General features: G+C 41.5%; 1 protein-coding gene and 1 long non-coding RNA gene across 6 annotated transcripts in view; both read right to left on the minus strand.

Moving 5' to 3' along the window:
• Nucleotides 1-1,524: 1,524 nt before the first annotated feature.
• Nucleotides 1,525-4,028, minus strand: LOC140623168 (uncharacterized). Its single transcript, XR_012022830.1, has 2 exons — nt 3,767-4,028; nt 1,525-1,834 (listed from the first exon to the last, which is right to left on the minus strand). It is a non-coding gene; the product is annotated as an uncharacterized lncRNA (long non-coding RNA).
• A 9,906-nt stretch (nt 4,029-13,934) lies between these two features.
• Nucleotides 13,935-19,033, minus strand: part of NEDD4 (NEDD4 E3 ubiquitin protein ligase) — a 124,061-nt gene continuing 118,962 nt past the window's right edge. For all 5 annotated transcript variants that reach the window (XM_072808677.1, XM_072808679.1, XM_072808678.1 and 2 more), the window contains 2 exons: nt 17,492-17,564; nt 13,935-16,967 (listed from right to left, as the gene is read on the minus strand). In XM_072808677.1, the coding sequence (XP_072664778.1) occupies nt 16,865-16,967; nt 17,492-17,564 (176 nt within the window). In that variant the 3' untranslated portion in view covers nt 13,935-16,864. The remainder of the gene's footprint in view (nt 16,968-17,491; nt 17,565-19,033) is intronic.

Raw genomic sequence — 19,033 nt, forward strand, 5'->3', positions numbered from 1 at the left:
CGAGGGTAATCGGACTGTTGGTCCAAATTACATGAATGAAAAAGTTAAACCAACAGAAAAATTGACTCCAGAGGAAACAAAGGTAATTCAGGGAACAGACTTTTTAAAAAATCTGTAAATAATACCCTCAGAAAAACGTGAGATGATATCATGTCCTTAAAACAAGAACAGAGTGCTATTTTAAAAAGGAAGAATACAACAAAGAGGTCTTGGAAATTAATAATATGATTTCTGAGATAGATATTTAATAGATGGAAATATAGATTTTAGAATATAGAAATACAGGAAATCTCCCAGAAAGTAAAATAAAACCAATATGAAAAGACACAAAAAGAAGACCCTAAGACACACACACACACACACACACACCAAAACACTATCAGAGAGAAAAAGAAAAGACATAGAAGGCCGATCAAGGAGGTCCAAACTCCTATCTTCTGAGTTTCTGAAAAAAGAATGAAGAATATGGAAGAAATTATGAAAGGAAGAATTTAAGAAAAATGTCTAATGCTGACAGAGAGAGGGGCAGAGACATAGGCAAAGGTAGAAGTAGGCTCCCAGAGAGGAGTCCGGTGTGGGACTTGATCCCAGGATGCCAGGACAATGCCTAGAGCCAAAGGCAGACGCTCAACCACTGAGCCACCCAGGCACCCCTACTCAAAACCTTTCTTATGAATTTACTTAAAAGTATGCTCTCGAATATATAGAGGGAGCAAATTGAGGAAGAAGTAAGACCTAGGAAATACTGTAGCCCATCTTGGAAGGGGGCAAGGGATCCCAGAGGTTCCCTGAGCAAATAGTTCCAACCTGAGCAGGAAGCCAGGAATCCCAGAAAAGAGATCCCTGGGAAAATGGGAACTTAATAGAATACTTAAGTTAGGAAAAGTTTGGAAAATAACTGGGAGTATGATAAAGATAATTGGTGGAAAAAACAAAAAAGAAATCTATTGAGAAATTCCAGGAAAACAGAAAGCTGCACAAAAAAAAAAAACTTTAATTATAGTGCATACACATTGTAAGTTAGTATGAACACTGTTTACCTGGTCACCACAATATGATGGTTGCTTACTGATTTTCAGCTGCTTGGTTTAACCAATGGATAGTACAAGGGAAACTCAATTAAGGTTTCAGAACAAAATGAAACCATTAGGAATCTTCAAAATGCAAAACTCAAAGTCAGATGAACAGGATTAAGAGAAAGGAAGGAGAGGAAGCCCGCTGGAAGAAAAAGTAGGGGTGCTGAAGGAAGCCAAGAATATTGTTTATAGTGATGGAAGAAGAGAAAAATGTATTTTTTTTAAACTTTTAAGATTTTATTTATGAGAGAGTGAGCGAGCAAGGAGAGGAGCAGAGGGAGAGGGACAAGCAGACTCTGGGCTGAGCGTGGAGCTAGACGCAGGGCTTGATGCCAGGACCCCGAGATCATGACTTGAGCTGAAACCAAGAGTCTGACACTTAACTGGTTGAACCACCCAGGCATCTCCAAGTTTTTTTATCTTAATTTCAGTGTGTTAACATACAGTGTTATATTAAATGCATCAATTTTATTTAAAATGTCTTAGTCCATTTGGCTGCTATAACAAAATACCACAGTCTGGGGGATTATAAACAGCAGAAAATTATTGCTTCCAGTTCTGGAGGCTGGAAGTCTGAGATCAAGTCCTCCAAACTTGAAACAATATTGCAGAGCATCTTCCAGCCTTCCCCCTTTTCTTTGTGGTGACTTCCTTCTCAGACCTTGAGAATTGTGACTTCTGGCATCTGCAATATGTTTACCTATTTGTTCAATCCTGGTATATACCTTCAGCAGTTCCAGAGTCACTAATCCAGGCCACTGTCAGAAACAAATAGAAGAATTGGGGGACAGCACTTACATACAGTGCCTCTAACCTTATAGTTTCTTTTTTTTTTCTTTTTAAGATTTTATTTATTCACTCATGAGAGACAGAGAGAGAGAGAGAGAGAGAGAGAGAGAGAGAGAGAGAGAGGCAGAGACACAGGCAGAGGGAGAAGCAGGCTCCATGCAGGGAGCCTGACATAGGACTCAATCCTGGGTCTCCAGGATCACACCCTGGGCTAAAGGTGGCGCTAAACCGCTGAGCCACCCAGGCTGCCCTAACCTCACAGTTTCCTATCAAAATAGAGTTTTTGCCAAGTTACTTAGGTTATTTTTCTTCATTGCTTCCTTTAGTGTATTCACTTTGAATTCGGTTAGGTTCATAATTTATAGTTTGTGTGCCACGTTGGGTTCCCACACATCCTGGTTGATTTTGAAGTTTGTTTGTTTGTTTGTTTTAAGATTTTATTTATTTGAGAAAGAGAGAGAGAGAGCGAGAGAGAGCGAGAGAGAGCGAGTGAGCTCGAGCAAGGGGAGGGGCATAAGGAGAAGCAGGCTCCTCACTGGGCAGGGAGTCTGCAGCAGGACTCCATCCCAGGCCCCTGGGATCCTGAGCTGAGCCGAAGGCAGATGCTTAACTGACTGAGCCACCCAGGCACCCCATCCTGGTTGAGTTTAATTTTGGGTAGTATTTGAAACATTACTATGGTTTCCAAAGAGAGAATGTTGCTCCCTCCTCATATCCACTACCCCATTCTAATTCCTCCCTTCTTTCACCCCCTTTCGCACCCTCCACCCCCACTAGTATACTTCTTAGGGCTGCCACTTTGTAAGTGCCACAAACTGAGTGGTTTAAAATGACAGAAACCTATTGTCTCACAGTTCTGGAGGTTAGGAGTCTGAAGTGAAAGTGTCTGCAGGCCCGGGTCCCTTCTGAATCCTTCCTTGCCACTTCCCAGCATTCCGGTGGGTTATGGGCAATCTTTTTGTTCCTTGGCTGGTAGATCACCTTTACCACCACCTTCATCTCCACATGATGCTCCCCCTTGGTGTCTCTCTCCTCACGTGGCCATCTTCCTTAAAGGACACTAGTCCTTACATTGGCGTAGAGGCCCATCCTACTTCACTATGATCACTTCTTAACTAATTATATTTGCAATGACCCTGTTCCCAAATAAAGTCACGTTCTGATGTACTGGAGATTAGGACTTCAGGAAAGCTTTTCGGGGCTGTGGGGAAGGAGGATGGGATCACAATTCAATCCACAACAGGAACTTTTCTAGTTTCTGGTTTCTCCTTCTGTACTTTTCTTGTACAAGGGAAAAATACATTTATATTTTTATATTCTTTCTTTCTTACATATCATATTATAGATGTTTTTTTACATGTTAGTTTTTCACTCAACAGTGTATCCTAGAAATCATTCCCTATCAATTTTATGGAGATCTTCATTCTTTTATAGAACTGCTTAGGGATCCCTGGGTGGCTCAGCGGTTTAGTGCCACCTTTAGCCCAGGGTGTGATCCTGGAGACCCAGGATCGAGTCCCACATCAGGCTCCCTGCATGGAGCCTGCTTCTCCCTCTGCCTGTGTCTCTGCCTCTTTCTCTCTGTCTATCATGAATAAATAAATAAAATCTTAAAAAACGAACTGCTTGGTATTCTATTTTATAGATGAACTACTATAGCTTACTCAGTCCCTTATGAGTCTGTCATTTTTCTTTTTTAAAATTTTACTTAAATTCTAGTTAACATACAGGGTAATATTAGCTTCAGGATTAGAATTCAGTGATTCATCATATATAACACCCCACCCGGTGCTCATCATAACAAATGTCTTCCTTAGTACCCATCCCCCATCTAGCCCATCCCCCTGTCCACCTCCCTCCATCACCCCTGAGTTTATTCTCTATAGTTAAGAGCCACTTACCTTTGTTTCCCTCTTTTTCCCCTCCCCCTCTGATCATGTTTTGTTTCTTGAATTCCACATGAATGAAATCGTATGGTATTTATCTTTCTCTGACTTATTTCGATTAGCATGAGACACTCTAGCTCCATCCATATCACTGCAAATGGCAAGATTTCATTCTTTTTGTTGGCTAAGTAATAACCTTGTCTCCTAAGAATGAGCATTTAGATTTGTAATTACCGCTACAGTGCACTGGATAACCTTGTGTGCTTCTATTTTCACGTTGCTGGAAGTATGCCTGCAGGATAGTTTCCTAGGCGTGGTGTTCCTGGGTCACATTGCGTTTGCAGTTCTGGTAGGTATTGCCTAATTTTCTCTGCAGTTTACATTCCAACTAGCACCATGTGGGAGTGCCTGTCACCCCACAGCCTACGGAGTGTATTGTCATACTTCGTTGTTTTTGCCAGTATCATAGGTAAGAAGTGGTTTCTCAGTGTTGTTTAATTTACATTTCTCTAGTTATGGGTGAATCTGAACTTTTTTTTTCATGTTTGAAAAATACCTTCTCCATTTTTCTATTGTCCTTTGTCCCTTATTTAGCATTTTTATTGAGATGTAATTCATACACCAGAAAATTCATTCAAGTACACAATTCAATGAGTCTAATAGAGCCACAGAATTCTACAAGCATCAACACAATCTTTTTTTTTTTTTTAATTTATGATAGAGAGATAGAAAGAGAGAGAGAGAGGCAGAGACACAGGCAGAGGGAGAAGCAGGCTCAATGCACCGGGAGCCCGACGTGGGATTCGATCCCGGGTCTCCAGGATCGCGCCCTGGGCCAAAGGCAGGCGCCAAACCGCTGCGCCACCCAGGGATCTCTACACAATCTAACTTTAGGACATTTTCATCACCCCTAAAACAAACCTTGTTTCTACTCACTATTTTTCCCCACTCCAGGCATCCTGTGTAGACTAAGCCAGCCAGGGACCCCCACACTTTTCACTACAGAGGATTTATAGTATATTCTTATCTCTGGTTGTTTTTCAAGTGTTTTCTGGCTATTTTTGCATTTCTGTTTTCCCCACGTGAACTTTAATATCAACTTGCCTAAAAAAGCTTTTTGGTATTGCATTCAATATTTAAATTAACTTAGGAAAAAGGACATCTTTATAATGTTGAGTCATCCCACAAGAACAGGAGGTGTCTATTTGTTCAAGAATGGTTTTGTCAGGAGTGTCAAACTTTATTTTAAAATTGCTTTTCAAGGGGCACCCTGGGTGGCTCAGTGGTTTAGCACCGCCTATGGCCCAGGGCGTGGTCCTGGAGTATTGGGATCGTGTCCGCGTCAGGCTTCCTGCATAGAGCCTGCTTCTCCCTCTGCCTGTGTCTCTGCCTCTCTCTCTCTCTCTCTCTCTCTCTCTCTCTGCCTCTCATGAATAAATAAAGAAAATCTTTAAAAAAAATAAAATTGCTTTTCAATTACTGGAGGGCCTGTACTGAGTTCTTAGGAATGTGAGAACATGCAAACAGCATATGCCACCTTCTATGCAATGTCTTAAGTGCTAATATGATTCACATAGTAAGTAATGTTTTAAAAACCTGCAGCCTGATTGACCAATGCCTTTGATGAAATTTTATCAATGTCAGCTGTAAAGGGATGCTTTGGGCAGCCAGGAAATGCCAGAAATACAGGATTATTTTCTTTCTTGGATCTTCCTCTCAGGGCTCTGCAGGGAGCCAGATCTTTCCCACCTAAACCATAAAATTTCTTGAGAAAGATAAACAGTTTCTCTCTTGAGGAGGGGGAGGGCAAGACTGATATAACCAATGGAGTCAATGATCTGAGACACAAAATTTCAGAATAGCATGGGGGAGAAAAAGTAAATTTTGTAGCCAAGACAGCAAAGCCCTTTGCTGGAATAACCAGCCACTGGATGTACTGCAGAGAGTTTACAAATATACACCCCCTCCTTCTTACTCTCACACACACTCACAGAGCGCACAGAATGACTGAAAAGAATTGATCAAGGCACAGAGAACAATGTCTGAGGGACAGAACAAAGATCCTGGCACAGCCACTCTTGCTAGAGGACCTTTAGCAAGTCCCCTGTATAAGTGAAGAGTGATGTTCTAAGCCAAAAGCACCTGGATACATTAGATTTCTAATTAGTTATGTTTAACTAGTCAGAAAATTTTATCCATTGCTAATACTTGTTATCTTAAGAATATTATTCACTACCAGTACCAGTTTGAGAACCTAAGAAGGCTACAGGAAAAAATGCAAATCTGGTTAGTTCCTATTGCCCGTTAGTCCCTGGCACAGGGACAGCCAGACTGCATCTCATTTATCTACACCTGTTCTACCTGGAAGGGAGGAAGGGCCACTGATATTCCCGATGCGGGGGTTGCCTCCAAACCTCACCTGCGGGTCAGGTTCAGTGAGATTCAGGTGAGCTCATCAGGCCTAGATACAAAATTCTGAAATTCTATCAAGCCTGGGTCAGAGGACCACCCAAAGAGGCTGACCTCACTTCTAGATCAAGTCTGCTCCTAATTTACTCTGTGACCAAAGGCAACCCCTTGCTGTGTTTTGTTTTACCTTTTTGATCTGTCGAATGAAAATAATGACACCTGCCCTACCCACTTTCCTGGCATTGAATAAAGTGAGACAATAAATGAGAAACACATTAAAGACAACTAAAAGCTATCTAAATGTAAGGGACTCTCTAGAGTGGTTCAGTAAGCTCTGTGTTCCAGCAATTTCCAGTGTCCTATTTAGGAAGAGAGGGAACAATTAGCTTTCAAACATTTGTCATGGGTTAAAAAAATATCCTCTCGGTGGCTGAGTCACTGTTCTGACCACGGTTGTATGTAGGTTAGATCATTTTAAAAGGGCTGAGAAATCTGTGTTCCACCGGTTGAAGAGATTTCCAAGTCCCCGTAACCTGGTCAACAGACTTCGGGATGAGGCCATCCCCACACAGCTGGCAGGGAGGCAGAGAAGATGAAGAGGTTGAGTCAGAGGGAAAAAGTTATTGTCACTCTGGAAAAGATTCTGACACAACTCACAGAAGTTGTGTCTGGTATATTTAACTAGGGAACCAGTATAATTAAAGAAACCTCACATTTATGTCTGTCCCTCTTGGTGTATGCATGCTTGTTCTCTGAGTTCATGCCCACGAATAGTAAGCATCTTCTGAGGAACTCAGTGCTTGGGAGTGATTTTGCAGCATAGAGATTTGTGAAATACGTCTACACAGAAGCCTCAAGTGAAATCTCAGGCAGCTGAAACCATTGAATGGTCCACACTGCAACTAACACCACCACCATTGCTCACAACAGGAACTCTGCCCCGGCTTTTTCTCTGGGTCTGAAGTGGATTTCGGGGAAACAGAGCCCAGGAAAAATTGGCTAGACTGGGAATATGGGTCTTTTAGGACCACAGCGTCTCATCTCATGCCACTAGAAGACGTGTCCCTCTTCCGCACCTCTGTCAGTGTTGGAATAGATCTTATTTCAGTCATTTACACGCTACTATGAACAGGAATTTTTTGTCCTTTGTGCTATAATTTCAGTCTTCTGAGTATGGAAGTGGAAGGTCTTATTTGCTTAAATTAAGATTTCAGTCATCAGCAAATGCGGGTGGGGGGCAAGTCCCATCGCCCTTGAGACTCACCACCACTTCTGGGGAGCCCAGCCTCCAGAGGGAACCAAGTTTAGTCACTTAGATACCTGGTCATTTGGAGTACACAGGTAGAAAGAAGGGGCTTTCATGCTCCCTCCAGAGCTGGAGGAGTGAGTGGCCTGCTGGCCCGGGGGAGTGGCCAAGGCTTCCTCAGAGAACCTCTTGTGACAACAGACTCCCTTCTGTCCCTGTCTGGTAGCCAGCTCCCCACCTCCTCTGTGCTCATCTAGGCTCCTCAGCTCCCCCCACCCCCAGCCTCCACTTCCTCTCTCCCAAGACTTCCCTAAGGTCTCAGAGCCCATTCTCACCTACCTCCTCAGGGCCTCCCGGGCGGTTTTAGTTTCTCCACCCACTCATGCTTCCTCGCGGATTTCTAGAGCTTTCCTCATCAGCCCAGTTATCCACAGGTGCTTGGGCTGGAGGGCCATAGCTCTAGCTTGCAATGCCTGGATGCTAAAGTGCAGAAGACTGAGCAGGGGGAGGCAGAGGCAGGGTCTCAAGTGGGAGCGAGCAAACTGAGATCTGGCCTGGCACAGGGGAAGATTGGGAGTGGGAGCCCCAGTCATCAACAGGGCATCAGGCTACAAGTGTATGCACACGTGTGCGTGGGGGAGGGGGTGGGGCATGCAGGGGAGAAGAGCTGTTGGCAATATTTACGGGTCCTGGAATACCTAACACAGAAGGAAGAAAGATCTAAAAACTGGATTTTGGCGAGAAAAACGCTACCAATTATATTGATTCTAATCTTCCCCCAATCATCCAAATGGATTCATTTATTCTATTAATTACAAAGTATAATACAATTATTGGAAGTGGTATTTGGTAATATGGATCAGCTTTCCTAGTTTACTGCACATGTAATAGGGTCTCTTCACAGGCTCACAGTTATTTGCTGATGACCGCCAAATCTCTACCCACCTTCAGATCCACAGCTGCTGACCAAAGGCTCCCTGTGGTATCACCATGTGCAAAGTCCATAGTTCTCCCAATTCTGTTCCAGGGGCAGCATGAGACCCATCCAGTTGCCCCAGTGTGGATGTGAGAGTAGATGCAGCCTAGACTCCTGTCTGCCATTCTTGTCCCTCCCTGCACAACAACTCAGGCCGCTTCAACCTCCTGCCTCTCACCATACCCACAACTCAACCCTGGGTTCAGATGCTTCTATCTCTCTCCTGTGTCACTGGAATGTTCTCCTGACTAGCACCTGCCCCTAAGTCTTTTTACCCTTAAACAGGTAAAGCAAGCTTTCTGGAGTTTATGCCAAATCATACACTGTTGTCTTGGAATGGGATTCCTTAGCATTGAATATAAGGCCTTTTACAATCAAATCCCTATTTCTTCAGTCCAGTATAATCTCTGCTATTTTACCCATTGGGAGTAACTCATAATTCTCTCTGTTGAGTCCCTTGTTTTATTTCACCCTTTCTTTTCATGGGCCACACGCACTGCTGAAAATTAGAGGGTTGGTTCCAGTTCAAAGCCTTTGGCTGGACTGAGCTCTCTCAGCCAGAAGTCCTCCATCTGTAGTCTATTACTCTCCTGGTCGCATTTTGTTATTCTCCTTGCACCAGAAAAAACAAACAGATGTCTCTCCCACAGTCTCTGCCTTCCCTTCAATGTCAAAGGAGTTCTTTCCCAGGTGACCCCCTGCGACCCCGTGGAGTTCCCTTGTCTGCTGTGGCCTTACGCTCCCAGTTGTCCAATCTTATAGTGACCCCCAACTTTCTGGCTGTTTCTTTCTGATAAACCACCCCCTTCTCTGTCCCTGTCTTGGTGGTGATCTTCCAAGATTTCAGATGTAGAACTTCACCCGGGATGCTGGTTTCCAGCGATTACCCTATATTTGCTTCTGCCCACAGCTTCCATGGCCTTCAATCTGGGTCACCATTGAGGACAGCCTCAGCTGTACAAAGCAGTCTTGGTGTGATGTGGAGATCTCGTCTCCTTCCTCATAATTCACTTTGGATTTCTCCCAAGCCATCCCTAGCAAGCATACAATCTAAGTGGAAACAGTGTGCTTAGAGTGTGAACACAGTTCCCCTTTCAACCAGACTGCCATCCTTAAGCTCCTAAATATAAAATTTGGAATGGCCACACAGCAACTGTCTAGAATATTGCTTTGTTTTCAGCATTTAGCTCTCCCGGAGGAACTCCTTCCAAGTCTCTGGAGTTGCCTGGAGAAAGCCAGCTGATTTAGCACATTTTCAGGTGAGTCATGTCTAGCTGCTTCTCAATTCTCTTATATCATGTGGAAGCATGACCTTGGCCCGTTGATTCCAGTGCTTCCTATACAGTGGAAGAAGACACAGATGGCTATTTGAAATGTGGCCAGTCTGGACTGAGATATGCTGTAAGCATAAAATATATATTGCGTTATAAAGACTTAGCCCCCCTCCCCGCCCCGAATGAAAAGTATTTCATTAGCAATTTGATATTGCTTGCATCCTGAAATGATAATATTCTCTATATATACATATAGGTTAAATAAAATATATTATTACAATTAAACTCACATATCTTTTTACTTTTTAAAACATGCTACTAGAAGATTTAAAATTGCACATCATCTGCATTATATTTCTACTGGACAGCGCCAGACAAGGACTTGGCTCTGAGTGAGGTCTTAAATGTCATAATATACTTTCCAAAGGCTTGTAGTGCTGCATGTTCCCCTTTCCCCACCCAGGCAATGCTTAAATTAGTAATTAGAGGTCTCGATGATAAATCCTGAATTCCAATTCACATTGTTCCCGGATGGCAAGGGGGCAAGTATATAAATTGAGTCTCTGGGCAACCATAGATATTCAGAGTCCCAGTAGTGACTGAGTTCACAGAGCTTTCTTTCTTTGCTTCTCACACTTTTTTTTTTAAATCTTTTTTTTTTAATTTTTATTTATTTATGATAGTCACAGAGAGAGAGAGAGAGAGAGGGGCAGAGACATAGGCAGAGGGAGAAGCAGGCTCCATGCACCTGGAGCCTGATGTGGGATTCGATCCCGGGTCTCCAGGATCGCGCCCTGGGCCAAAGGCAGGCGCCAAACCGCTGCGCCACCCAGGGATCCCCCTTTTTTTTTTTTTTTTTAAGAAGTAGACAGGGATAAAAGATTATTGAATTCCTCCTAGCTTAAAATCACACACATCAACATGCATTCACAAGCATTACGCCATTACATTAAACAGCAATACTACGAAAGCAAACCCAGTTGGCTGCAATCCATTCATCCCTGAGAAGCTGGGCATCCCTTTGGAGGACCAAACATAAGCTAGCTCACTGTCATCAAGTCTGGAAGAATATTTATGCTACAGTTGGGCTAAGGCCCAGTGACTATTAACAAAGCCATTAATCTGGATTGTGTTTTCAAGTCTAGCATCAGTGAAAATCCTGTTTATTTAAACTGGGATTATCCTTAGCTCACTGTGCTCATCACTTCTCTTTAATTTGAGAGAATATGCTTGCGTTTCTCATTTGTAAAATATGTGTGTTAAAAGAAAAGCAATCCTGAGGAAGGCATGGGGTTTGCCTTCATAATAATCATTAAGTTTCATAGGATAATGTAAATCTGAACCTAAATGATGAATTGAGCATACTCATGGTTGGCTTCCCAAGGAGAAAACACTCTGCTCTGGAGTTGGGTGACGGCACATGTCCTTTTGGTTATCAGGGTGTCTGCAGACCCCCTTGCCCTCTCTCCAGAGACCAAAAGCCCCTCAATGATCAGCATCTCTGGACTGTGAACAGCCTTCTTCCCTTCTCAGCTCCATGTTGATACCAATCTCATCATCCTGAACATGATTTTACTGAGAATACCATCCCTTCAAACAAAAAGAGCAGCTATGATTTATTAAATTTCTTTTTATATAATAAGGAAGCTCCTAAGAATGAGCTGAAACTAATTTCAACAATCTAAACTTGATGCCACTGAAAAAAAGGAAACCAATGGCTCACCTGAGAGCACTGTTTGTGAATTTCCAGCTGCTGAAGTTGAATCTTACTGGTTGATATTAGCATCAGTTTATCGATCTGGCATTTCATTGACATTGAATGGAAAACAACTACTATAAAAATTAGATAAGTTTCAGTTATTCAAGCTGTATCTCCATAAGCCTTTGCTATTCTTTACCTCATATGGGAGGCAGAATTTTTAGCAATTGCCTCCGACTGTTAAGTGCCCTATCCCTGCAAGCTGTGAATGTCAGATCTCACTCCTTCATTGTGTTATGCCTATGGCACAGTCAGCCTTCCAAAGGGAAGATTGTCCAGGGGGGCTTAATTGATTCAGGTGAGCCTTGAAAAGTAGGGAACTTTCTCCACCTGGTGGCAGAAGGGGCCATCAGGGAGATTCTAAGCTTGAGGATTCCACACACCATTATTGGCTTGATGATGGAGGTGGCATCTAAAAGTTAAGAGTGGCCCCCTGCTGACAGCCAGCGAGAAAATGGAGACCTTAGACCTACAGCCACAAGGAATTGGGTACTGTCAATGACCTGAGGGAAATGGAAGCATTTAAGAACCCGGCTGGCTGACACCTTCATTTTGGCCTTGTGAGATCCTCAGCAGAGAACCCTGCTGAAGCCTATGTGGACTTCTGTCCTACTGGATTGAGATAACGAATGGGTACTGATTTTAGCTGCTAAGTTTGTGATAATTTGTAATGCAGCAAAAGGAAACTAATACAGCATGGAAATTTGTTTGTGGGATCCCATAGCTTTCCTGATTCTGTTGTGGTTCATAATCCACTGAGTTTACAAGCTGTGTGGCCTCAGGTGAATTGCTTGTCCTTCTTGAGCCTATAAAACCTGCCTCACTGAGTTTTTATGAAGATTAAATGGGATCCACGTAAAGTGTTTACTGCAGACCTCGGTGCTCAGCAGGATCTCAATCAAGCTCCCTCTCCGCATGTGTGTTTATATAGTTCCCAATGTCCCTCTCAATAGAGAGCTCCCTGCATATTCTTTCACAGTGCCAGGGACACTGGAGGTGCTCAGAACATGTGGGCTGGGTTGTATACATAAACAATATTCATCAGATCATAGTCATCAAATATCTGTTTTGCACATGTTAAAAAGATGTGTACTAGTCTGACCTCAAGCTGCCCAAAAGTTTGTAGGAGAGAATTATGCAAACAAAACATTGGAATACAGTGCCATTCATGCTAGTATATCAAATGCTGAGGCCACAGCACCTTTCCATTGGTCCAAAAGCAGTAATTCTCAAGTGGACATGACAGGTGAAAGCATGCCCGGCAAGCAGGCACTGAGAAGGCTGCAGCAGTTAGAGGCTGGAGAGAGGCCTGGTTTGGGTGGAGCACAGGGTGCCTTGGTGGGCTGTGAGGGAAGGTGGAACTCTTACAGTAAGCTGAGGACACTGCATTTCATGCCAACAGGTTGGGCTTCAGGCTTCCAGTCCTGGGGAGCTTTCAGAGGTTCTTTGGCAGAATGACCAGATCAGATTTATGGACTAGAAACGAAACAGTGGTGTGGGATGGAGGGCCTGCTTTGGATATATTGCAGATGAAGAGACTGGAAGAACATTAACACTAATTTAGTGTTAATCTAACTTTCAAGAAAAATACCCTCAAATCTACTGGAGCCCTTTATTTGTAGTGAGGCCCCAAGAGTCTAACATTTAGCTTAATATCCTTTATAAGAGGAATGTGTCTGCCCTTGATGTGCTCAAAGCAAATGCCTTCCTGTACAAGGAGGCATGATGTGGGCTCATTTCTGCAGAGCTGGTTAGCCCTCAAGGGGCAGAAGTGGAGAGGTAAGTGGCCCGACTCCCAAGGATTAAAAGCTATGGTCTGGATTTTAGCACAAAGAGGGAACGGGAATGGAATCTTCCCAGGGCTGGCTTGAATTAGTTTAGGATTCCCTTCTAACTGGGAAACTTCCAGGTGCCTAGAAGAAAGAAAAAATACATATTTCTGAATTAATACTTGGAACACCTGCTTTCATAGAAACAAGTTTATAAATAATGGTTGGTTACAAAGCTGGCTTCTAGACTGAGCAACAGCTTGTCTGAAATCCAGTCCACTTGTAACTTTGTTATTATATTATCTTCAGGATCTTTTACTAACAACCAGACTTTTAGAATATGACCTATTTGTAAAGTAGAGATGATCTGTGATTATGAATTTAATAATCATGCCAATTCATCAGATACAAATTCAAGATGGTATGAGAATTCCTTATGTGGCTGCAAAGGACCAGACCAGAATATATCACCCAGAATACCTGCTTGGAAACATTTCTATTTAAAAAATGAATAAAAAATGAATAATGGTGGGGCACTTGGTGGCACAGTTAAGTGATTGACTCTTGGTTTTGGCTCAAGTCATGATCTTGGGTTTGTGAGATTGAGCCCCGCATCTTGCTCCATGCAGAGCCTGCTTCAGACTCTCTTTCCCCTCTCTCTGCCCCTCCCTGGCCTCATGTGGCTCTCTTCCCAAAATAAATAAATACATCTTAAAAAAAGAGAAAATTAAAAAAAAAAATGAACCACAGTTTTTGTTTTTATTAGAATAGAACTTTATTTGTGGCATCAAGATTTTTAAACATGATTTTATACTTTAAAGTATGCAATAAATTTGATACATTAATCTTGATATATATTTACCATACAAGAAGATTTTTAAAAACAATGTCAAATGGCTTATAATCAAAACAAATTGTGTTAAATTTGGTAATTCTGTAGGATCATTTCAGCATTATAAATAAAAAAATGAAAACATTCCATTTAAATTTGAGTTAGGGTGAAATGTGTTTGTTTTCCAATTTTATGTCTATGTTAAAGTTTGCTTGATTACAGAGAAAATACAGGTTAAAATTAAGTGCTTATAATTTCTAGAAAAATAGAACATCCTTGCTTTATGAAGATGACCCAATTCACTCTCTACCTGTAGAGTGCATTTGGGACACTTTTCTACCTGGGATGAGAGGCTGTGTGGCTTGATACAGGTACCCTGCAGACCATCAGCCACAACTGGAGATGAAGGGGATGATGGTCTGTCGCTGGGAGCTGGTGGCAGTGTCTGGTTTCATTAATATCTTATTTTATATCTTGTCACAGAACCATCCAAATGAGTATCAGTCAGATGAAAAGCAAGCTTTATATTTTCTCAAACTCTGATCTGCTATATTTCACAGAAATGATAAACAATTATATGGCAAAATCCTGTGTGAACAAAAATAGTTTTCACATTAAGTTCTCTACAATGAGGACATTTCAAAATGCATTGGCCCATATTAATATTACTTTGCTGATGTGGAGAAAATGAATTCTGATGGCATATATAAACACACACATACATATATAGTCAACATCAGAGATGTTCCTACTTCTTTGTTAGCAGACATTTTATTTTTAAAGGAAGAGATTCTTCTTTGGGAGTGTAGCTAGTGTGCATACCTGATTTGATAAAATCTGATGGTCAACACAAAGCACAAAGCATCTTCTGGTCAACACAAAGCACAAAGCAGCTCTCTGAAACTTACAACAATCTTCCCTGACAATGAGAGTGGGTATGATTGTTCTTTGATGAAAGAACAGGAGCCCAGAGAGGTTAAGTAAGTTGCTTCAGTTTAAACAGTTGGTAAGTGATAAAACTAGTACTCTATCCGGTGGTCTTGCCTGAATGCTAGTTAACACAGGTGAAAATAAAACACAGAGTGCACCAATCTGTGAATGACCTTCCCCAAGCTGTGCTGCAGAGGTGGTGTGTGGAAAGCAGTTTTGCTACTTTGTCACACTGGAGATCCTTACCAGGTGCTGATAAGTACCCATAGTGTCATACCCCACAAACTTAAACCAGTAATCAGAAGCACTGTTTACAACTCTCCGAGTGCTTGCTTCAGCAGCACATATACTAAAATTACAACTCTCTGAGTATACATATGTATTTAAGAAGATTTATAACATATATTTACAATTACTCCTCAATCACCAAGATGCCATATTAGAAACAGGTTTAACTTTTTGCAAGAGCATTTTCTATGTAATCATTCTAATATACGTATGAAACATAAATACAAGTCTTGGCACACTTCATCTTCGCAGGTGTACAGAACACATTCCCTTTTGCCTCCTTCTGCTCACTGCTACTTTTGACTGTTTACAAACTCATTTACATATCTGTAAATTCCTTGAGGTGAGGACTGAGCTAGATTTCTTTGAAGCTGACAGCTCTCACCCCCAGGGCCTTGCACAGGGCTAGGCACACAGCAGGCATTCAGTACACATTTGTTGAATGCATGCACATGATTTCTACATACTTCAATTTGGTTAAAGTAGGATTCTACTTGTCGCATTTTTCCCAAAGAATTTTGGATTTATAGTAAAACATCATTTTCATAGTAAACAGTATTTTAAAAAAGCATAAGAAATGTGGGTAATAGGCTTAATACAAATTACTCATTACAACTGTTCTTTGGTTATGTTTAACAAATTATTTGGTTTTTTGACTAAAGAGAGATACTAAAAATATAAAAATGCAACTACAGAAATTAGCTTAATCTGTAAACATAATAAACCCTGTAAACATATATTTACTACATAATTGTGCAAGTATAAAGAATGACTAGTAAAAGCAGGTACTATACATTTAACTTAGTTCTTCAAGGCATATTTAGAAACACTGCTCTGTGAAGCTTTAGTGTAGTGTCTGAAGAAGGAATTCTTTTGCTTTAAACACGGAGGAGTAATGATTATGCCAGTGAACCATAAAGATATACAGGCAAAGGCAAAGGTGTTAATACTCTTCACACTGCGAATCTTAATTCGCTTCACACATCTTACAAACCACCTTGTTCAGTAATGCTACATATTCACAAAAGCCAAATACTTTTAAAATTAAGAAGTAAACAATTTTTTTTTGCAAGGGAGTCAGTGGATGAAAAAGAAAGGTAACACATTTTCCAAGGTTTTTCCAAAAATCTGGGCAGTAAGGTGCAGGAGGCAGGTCTACAAAACAATAAATAGCTGTAGGCAGCATGAAATACATTGTAGTTTAATCAATATTAAAGTATTCTTTTCCAAATTTCGGTTTTCCTTCTCAAAAAGCATCCAACTTTTCACACGAGACACTTATCACAAATATTTCACAGTTATAATTTCAGTAGTTTAAGAAAGAACTGCCTGGCAAATACTGTAAAAGAGGTAAATGTTAAGGACAAAACTATTTCAGGCACAAGGGACTTAAATCCTAGAGTGGGAACTCTAAAGATAGAAACAGCTGTGTGAATGCAACGTATTATTTAAAAGTGAATGAAATAACAGTAAGGTTGTCATACTGCTTCTTCTAATACTTTTATCGGGTTTTTCTCCACTATCTGGGAAGAAACAAAGGCCAAATTGTAGTAGTTCCCTGGAAAATTTTAAGTCAAGATTTTGCTTAGACAAAAGTGGCAGTGAAACACTCTAGGTTGTTACTTGGAATCTAATCAACGCCATCAAAGCCTTGAGTGTTCTCAATTGCCATCTGCAGTTTATCCCATAATTCTTCAAATGATTCATAGGGTGGCAAGTCCAAGCGATTAAAGCTGAAAGAACAGAGAGGACCTGGTTACGACAGACATTGACAAAGCAAGTGCCATGGTGGCCAATGATAATGCTATTCGTGATGTGTTCAACAATACTAGAAGGCATTTTATCACCAGAGGAGAAGGAAGATACAGTACTGGGCTCTAGGCATGGACTCATCCCATGACGTCTTGGTGCTGTCCTCTCTCACTCCCACTTTGACCTCCAAATGTCTGGGTTCCTCTGTTAATTTAACCTCCCAAAGGGTATGTTCTAGCTTCTCTTGGGATGACCCATCATTCATGTGATGGTGGGCCACACATGGTCCATGGGTGAGATGGGCCTCTCCACTGTTCAGTTTCCTGGTCTCCAAGCCCAGGCCTGCCAGGCAAAGACATACCTGATCTGCATTGTTTCTGCCTTCTTCTCCCCCTCCTCCATAGCTGCCACTGACACAGAGCAGGCTAGACCTTCTGTACCCAGACTGTTAGAGGAGCTTCACTCTCTGAAAACGTGTTGTCTAAGGGTCGAAAAAACTGCTTACCATGTATGGGCTCTTGGCAGCTTTTCCGGGGTACCCCACTGTTCAACTGTAAATGACTGTGGTCCATTTGAGCCTGCAAAGAAAAGAGTTGCTTTGGTCTCATTTATTCTTTATAGGAATCCCTAAAATTTCACAACTCATTTTTTCCAGTGTAGAACTTAAACATACTGATCTATGAACATACTACTAATAGTGAACATACTACTAATGAACATACATACTAATCTTAAACCTACTAATCTAGTTTCTTTAAACTCAAGAGAAAAGAAGGCTGTGGTGTCCTTGATGGCTTCATTTTCCAGCCACGAGATGAAGCTTCCTTCCTAGCAACTCACGCATGGTCACCATATCACTGGGCCTCTAGGGTACCAGAGCTCTAGGACTTTTGCTGTGTGCTAGCCCTGTGTCTCCACATGACCATCTCCTTCACAGGTACACAGAGAAAATAAATATTTTCTTTTTTTTTTCCAGTCCTGCTGAAAATAGCTTTATTTTTTTCTGATTATCTAGTCTCAGTGCAAGGAAATTAAAGCAATAGGGAAAAAATAATGAAGGGAGTAAAAATCACCTCAAAGTCCACTCTCAAATCTGAGTAAACCTTCTATCATGGATCATTGTGTGTGTGTGTATAAATGGAATTTTGTGTGAAGGTAAGCATGTGATCCATGCTGCATTTTTCTTTTATTATGGACACTTTCAGAAACTTTCTTTTCTTTTCTTTTTTTCAGAAACTTTTTTCTTTGAAGTTTGCACTTAGTTCTCCCTTCCCTCCAGTCTCAACATCCTCCAATCACTCAGGTAATCAGTGCTGACAACCCAATGCAGAACCTTCTATACTTTTCCCCATGTCTTATAGTCATACCTAATTATGTGTGTGAGTATAACTGCCAGAAGCAGCACTAAATATACTGGATATTCTTGATATTACAGTTTTCTCAAAAAGCATTGTTTTTCACACATCACACATCATAATTACATTCAGTTAAAATTTCAGTATTCTTGTCATGGTTTTCCATAACATGGGATCGTACATATTTCCCTGCCTCTTGACTCTCTCACCTAAATAATCCATTGTGAACACTCCCTTTAAGTCAACTAAGACACCCTTTTATTGAATAGATAATACTGTATTATAATATTAACAGCTTGAAGTGACTTCTTTTTGAAAATGCATAAGAATTTGAATTATATTCTAATACTACCAAGTCTGGCCCCATGTGTGGGATATTTCCCCCAAATTCCAAACAATTCATGAAACCAATGGATGGCTGTAGGCCCGGACTGCATAAAAGGAGGACGTGGAGCTAGACATGGAAAGGGGTGTTCAGCCTGCCTTGATCTTTCCCTACTGTAACTGGCTAAAATATGGGAGAAGAAAAGGAGAGGAAGTCACAGGAAACCACTGAAAAGACAAATGCAAAGAAATCCAGTTGGGCAAGCAGGGGCACATTTATTAGGGCACAGCTCCTATCTCATTCTTCTCACTGAGCATGGTGACTCTAGGTGAGGAAGCAACAGCTGCTTGACAGGTGCTGCAAACAG

This window comes from Canis lupus, chromosome 32 (assembly GCF_048164855.1).
Source record: "Canis lupus baileyi chromosome 32, mCanLup2.hap1, whole genome shotgun sequence".
Taxonomy (NCBI): Eukaryota; Metazoa; Chordata; class Mammalia; order Carnivora; family Canidae; genus Canis; species Canis lupus.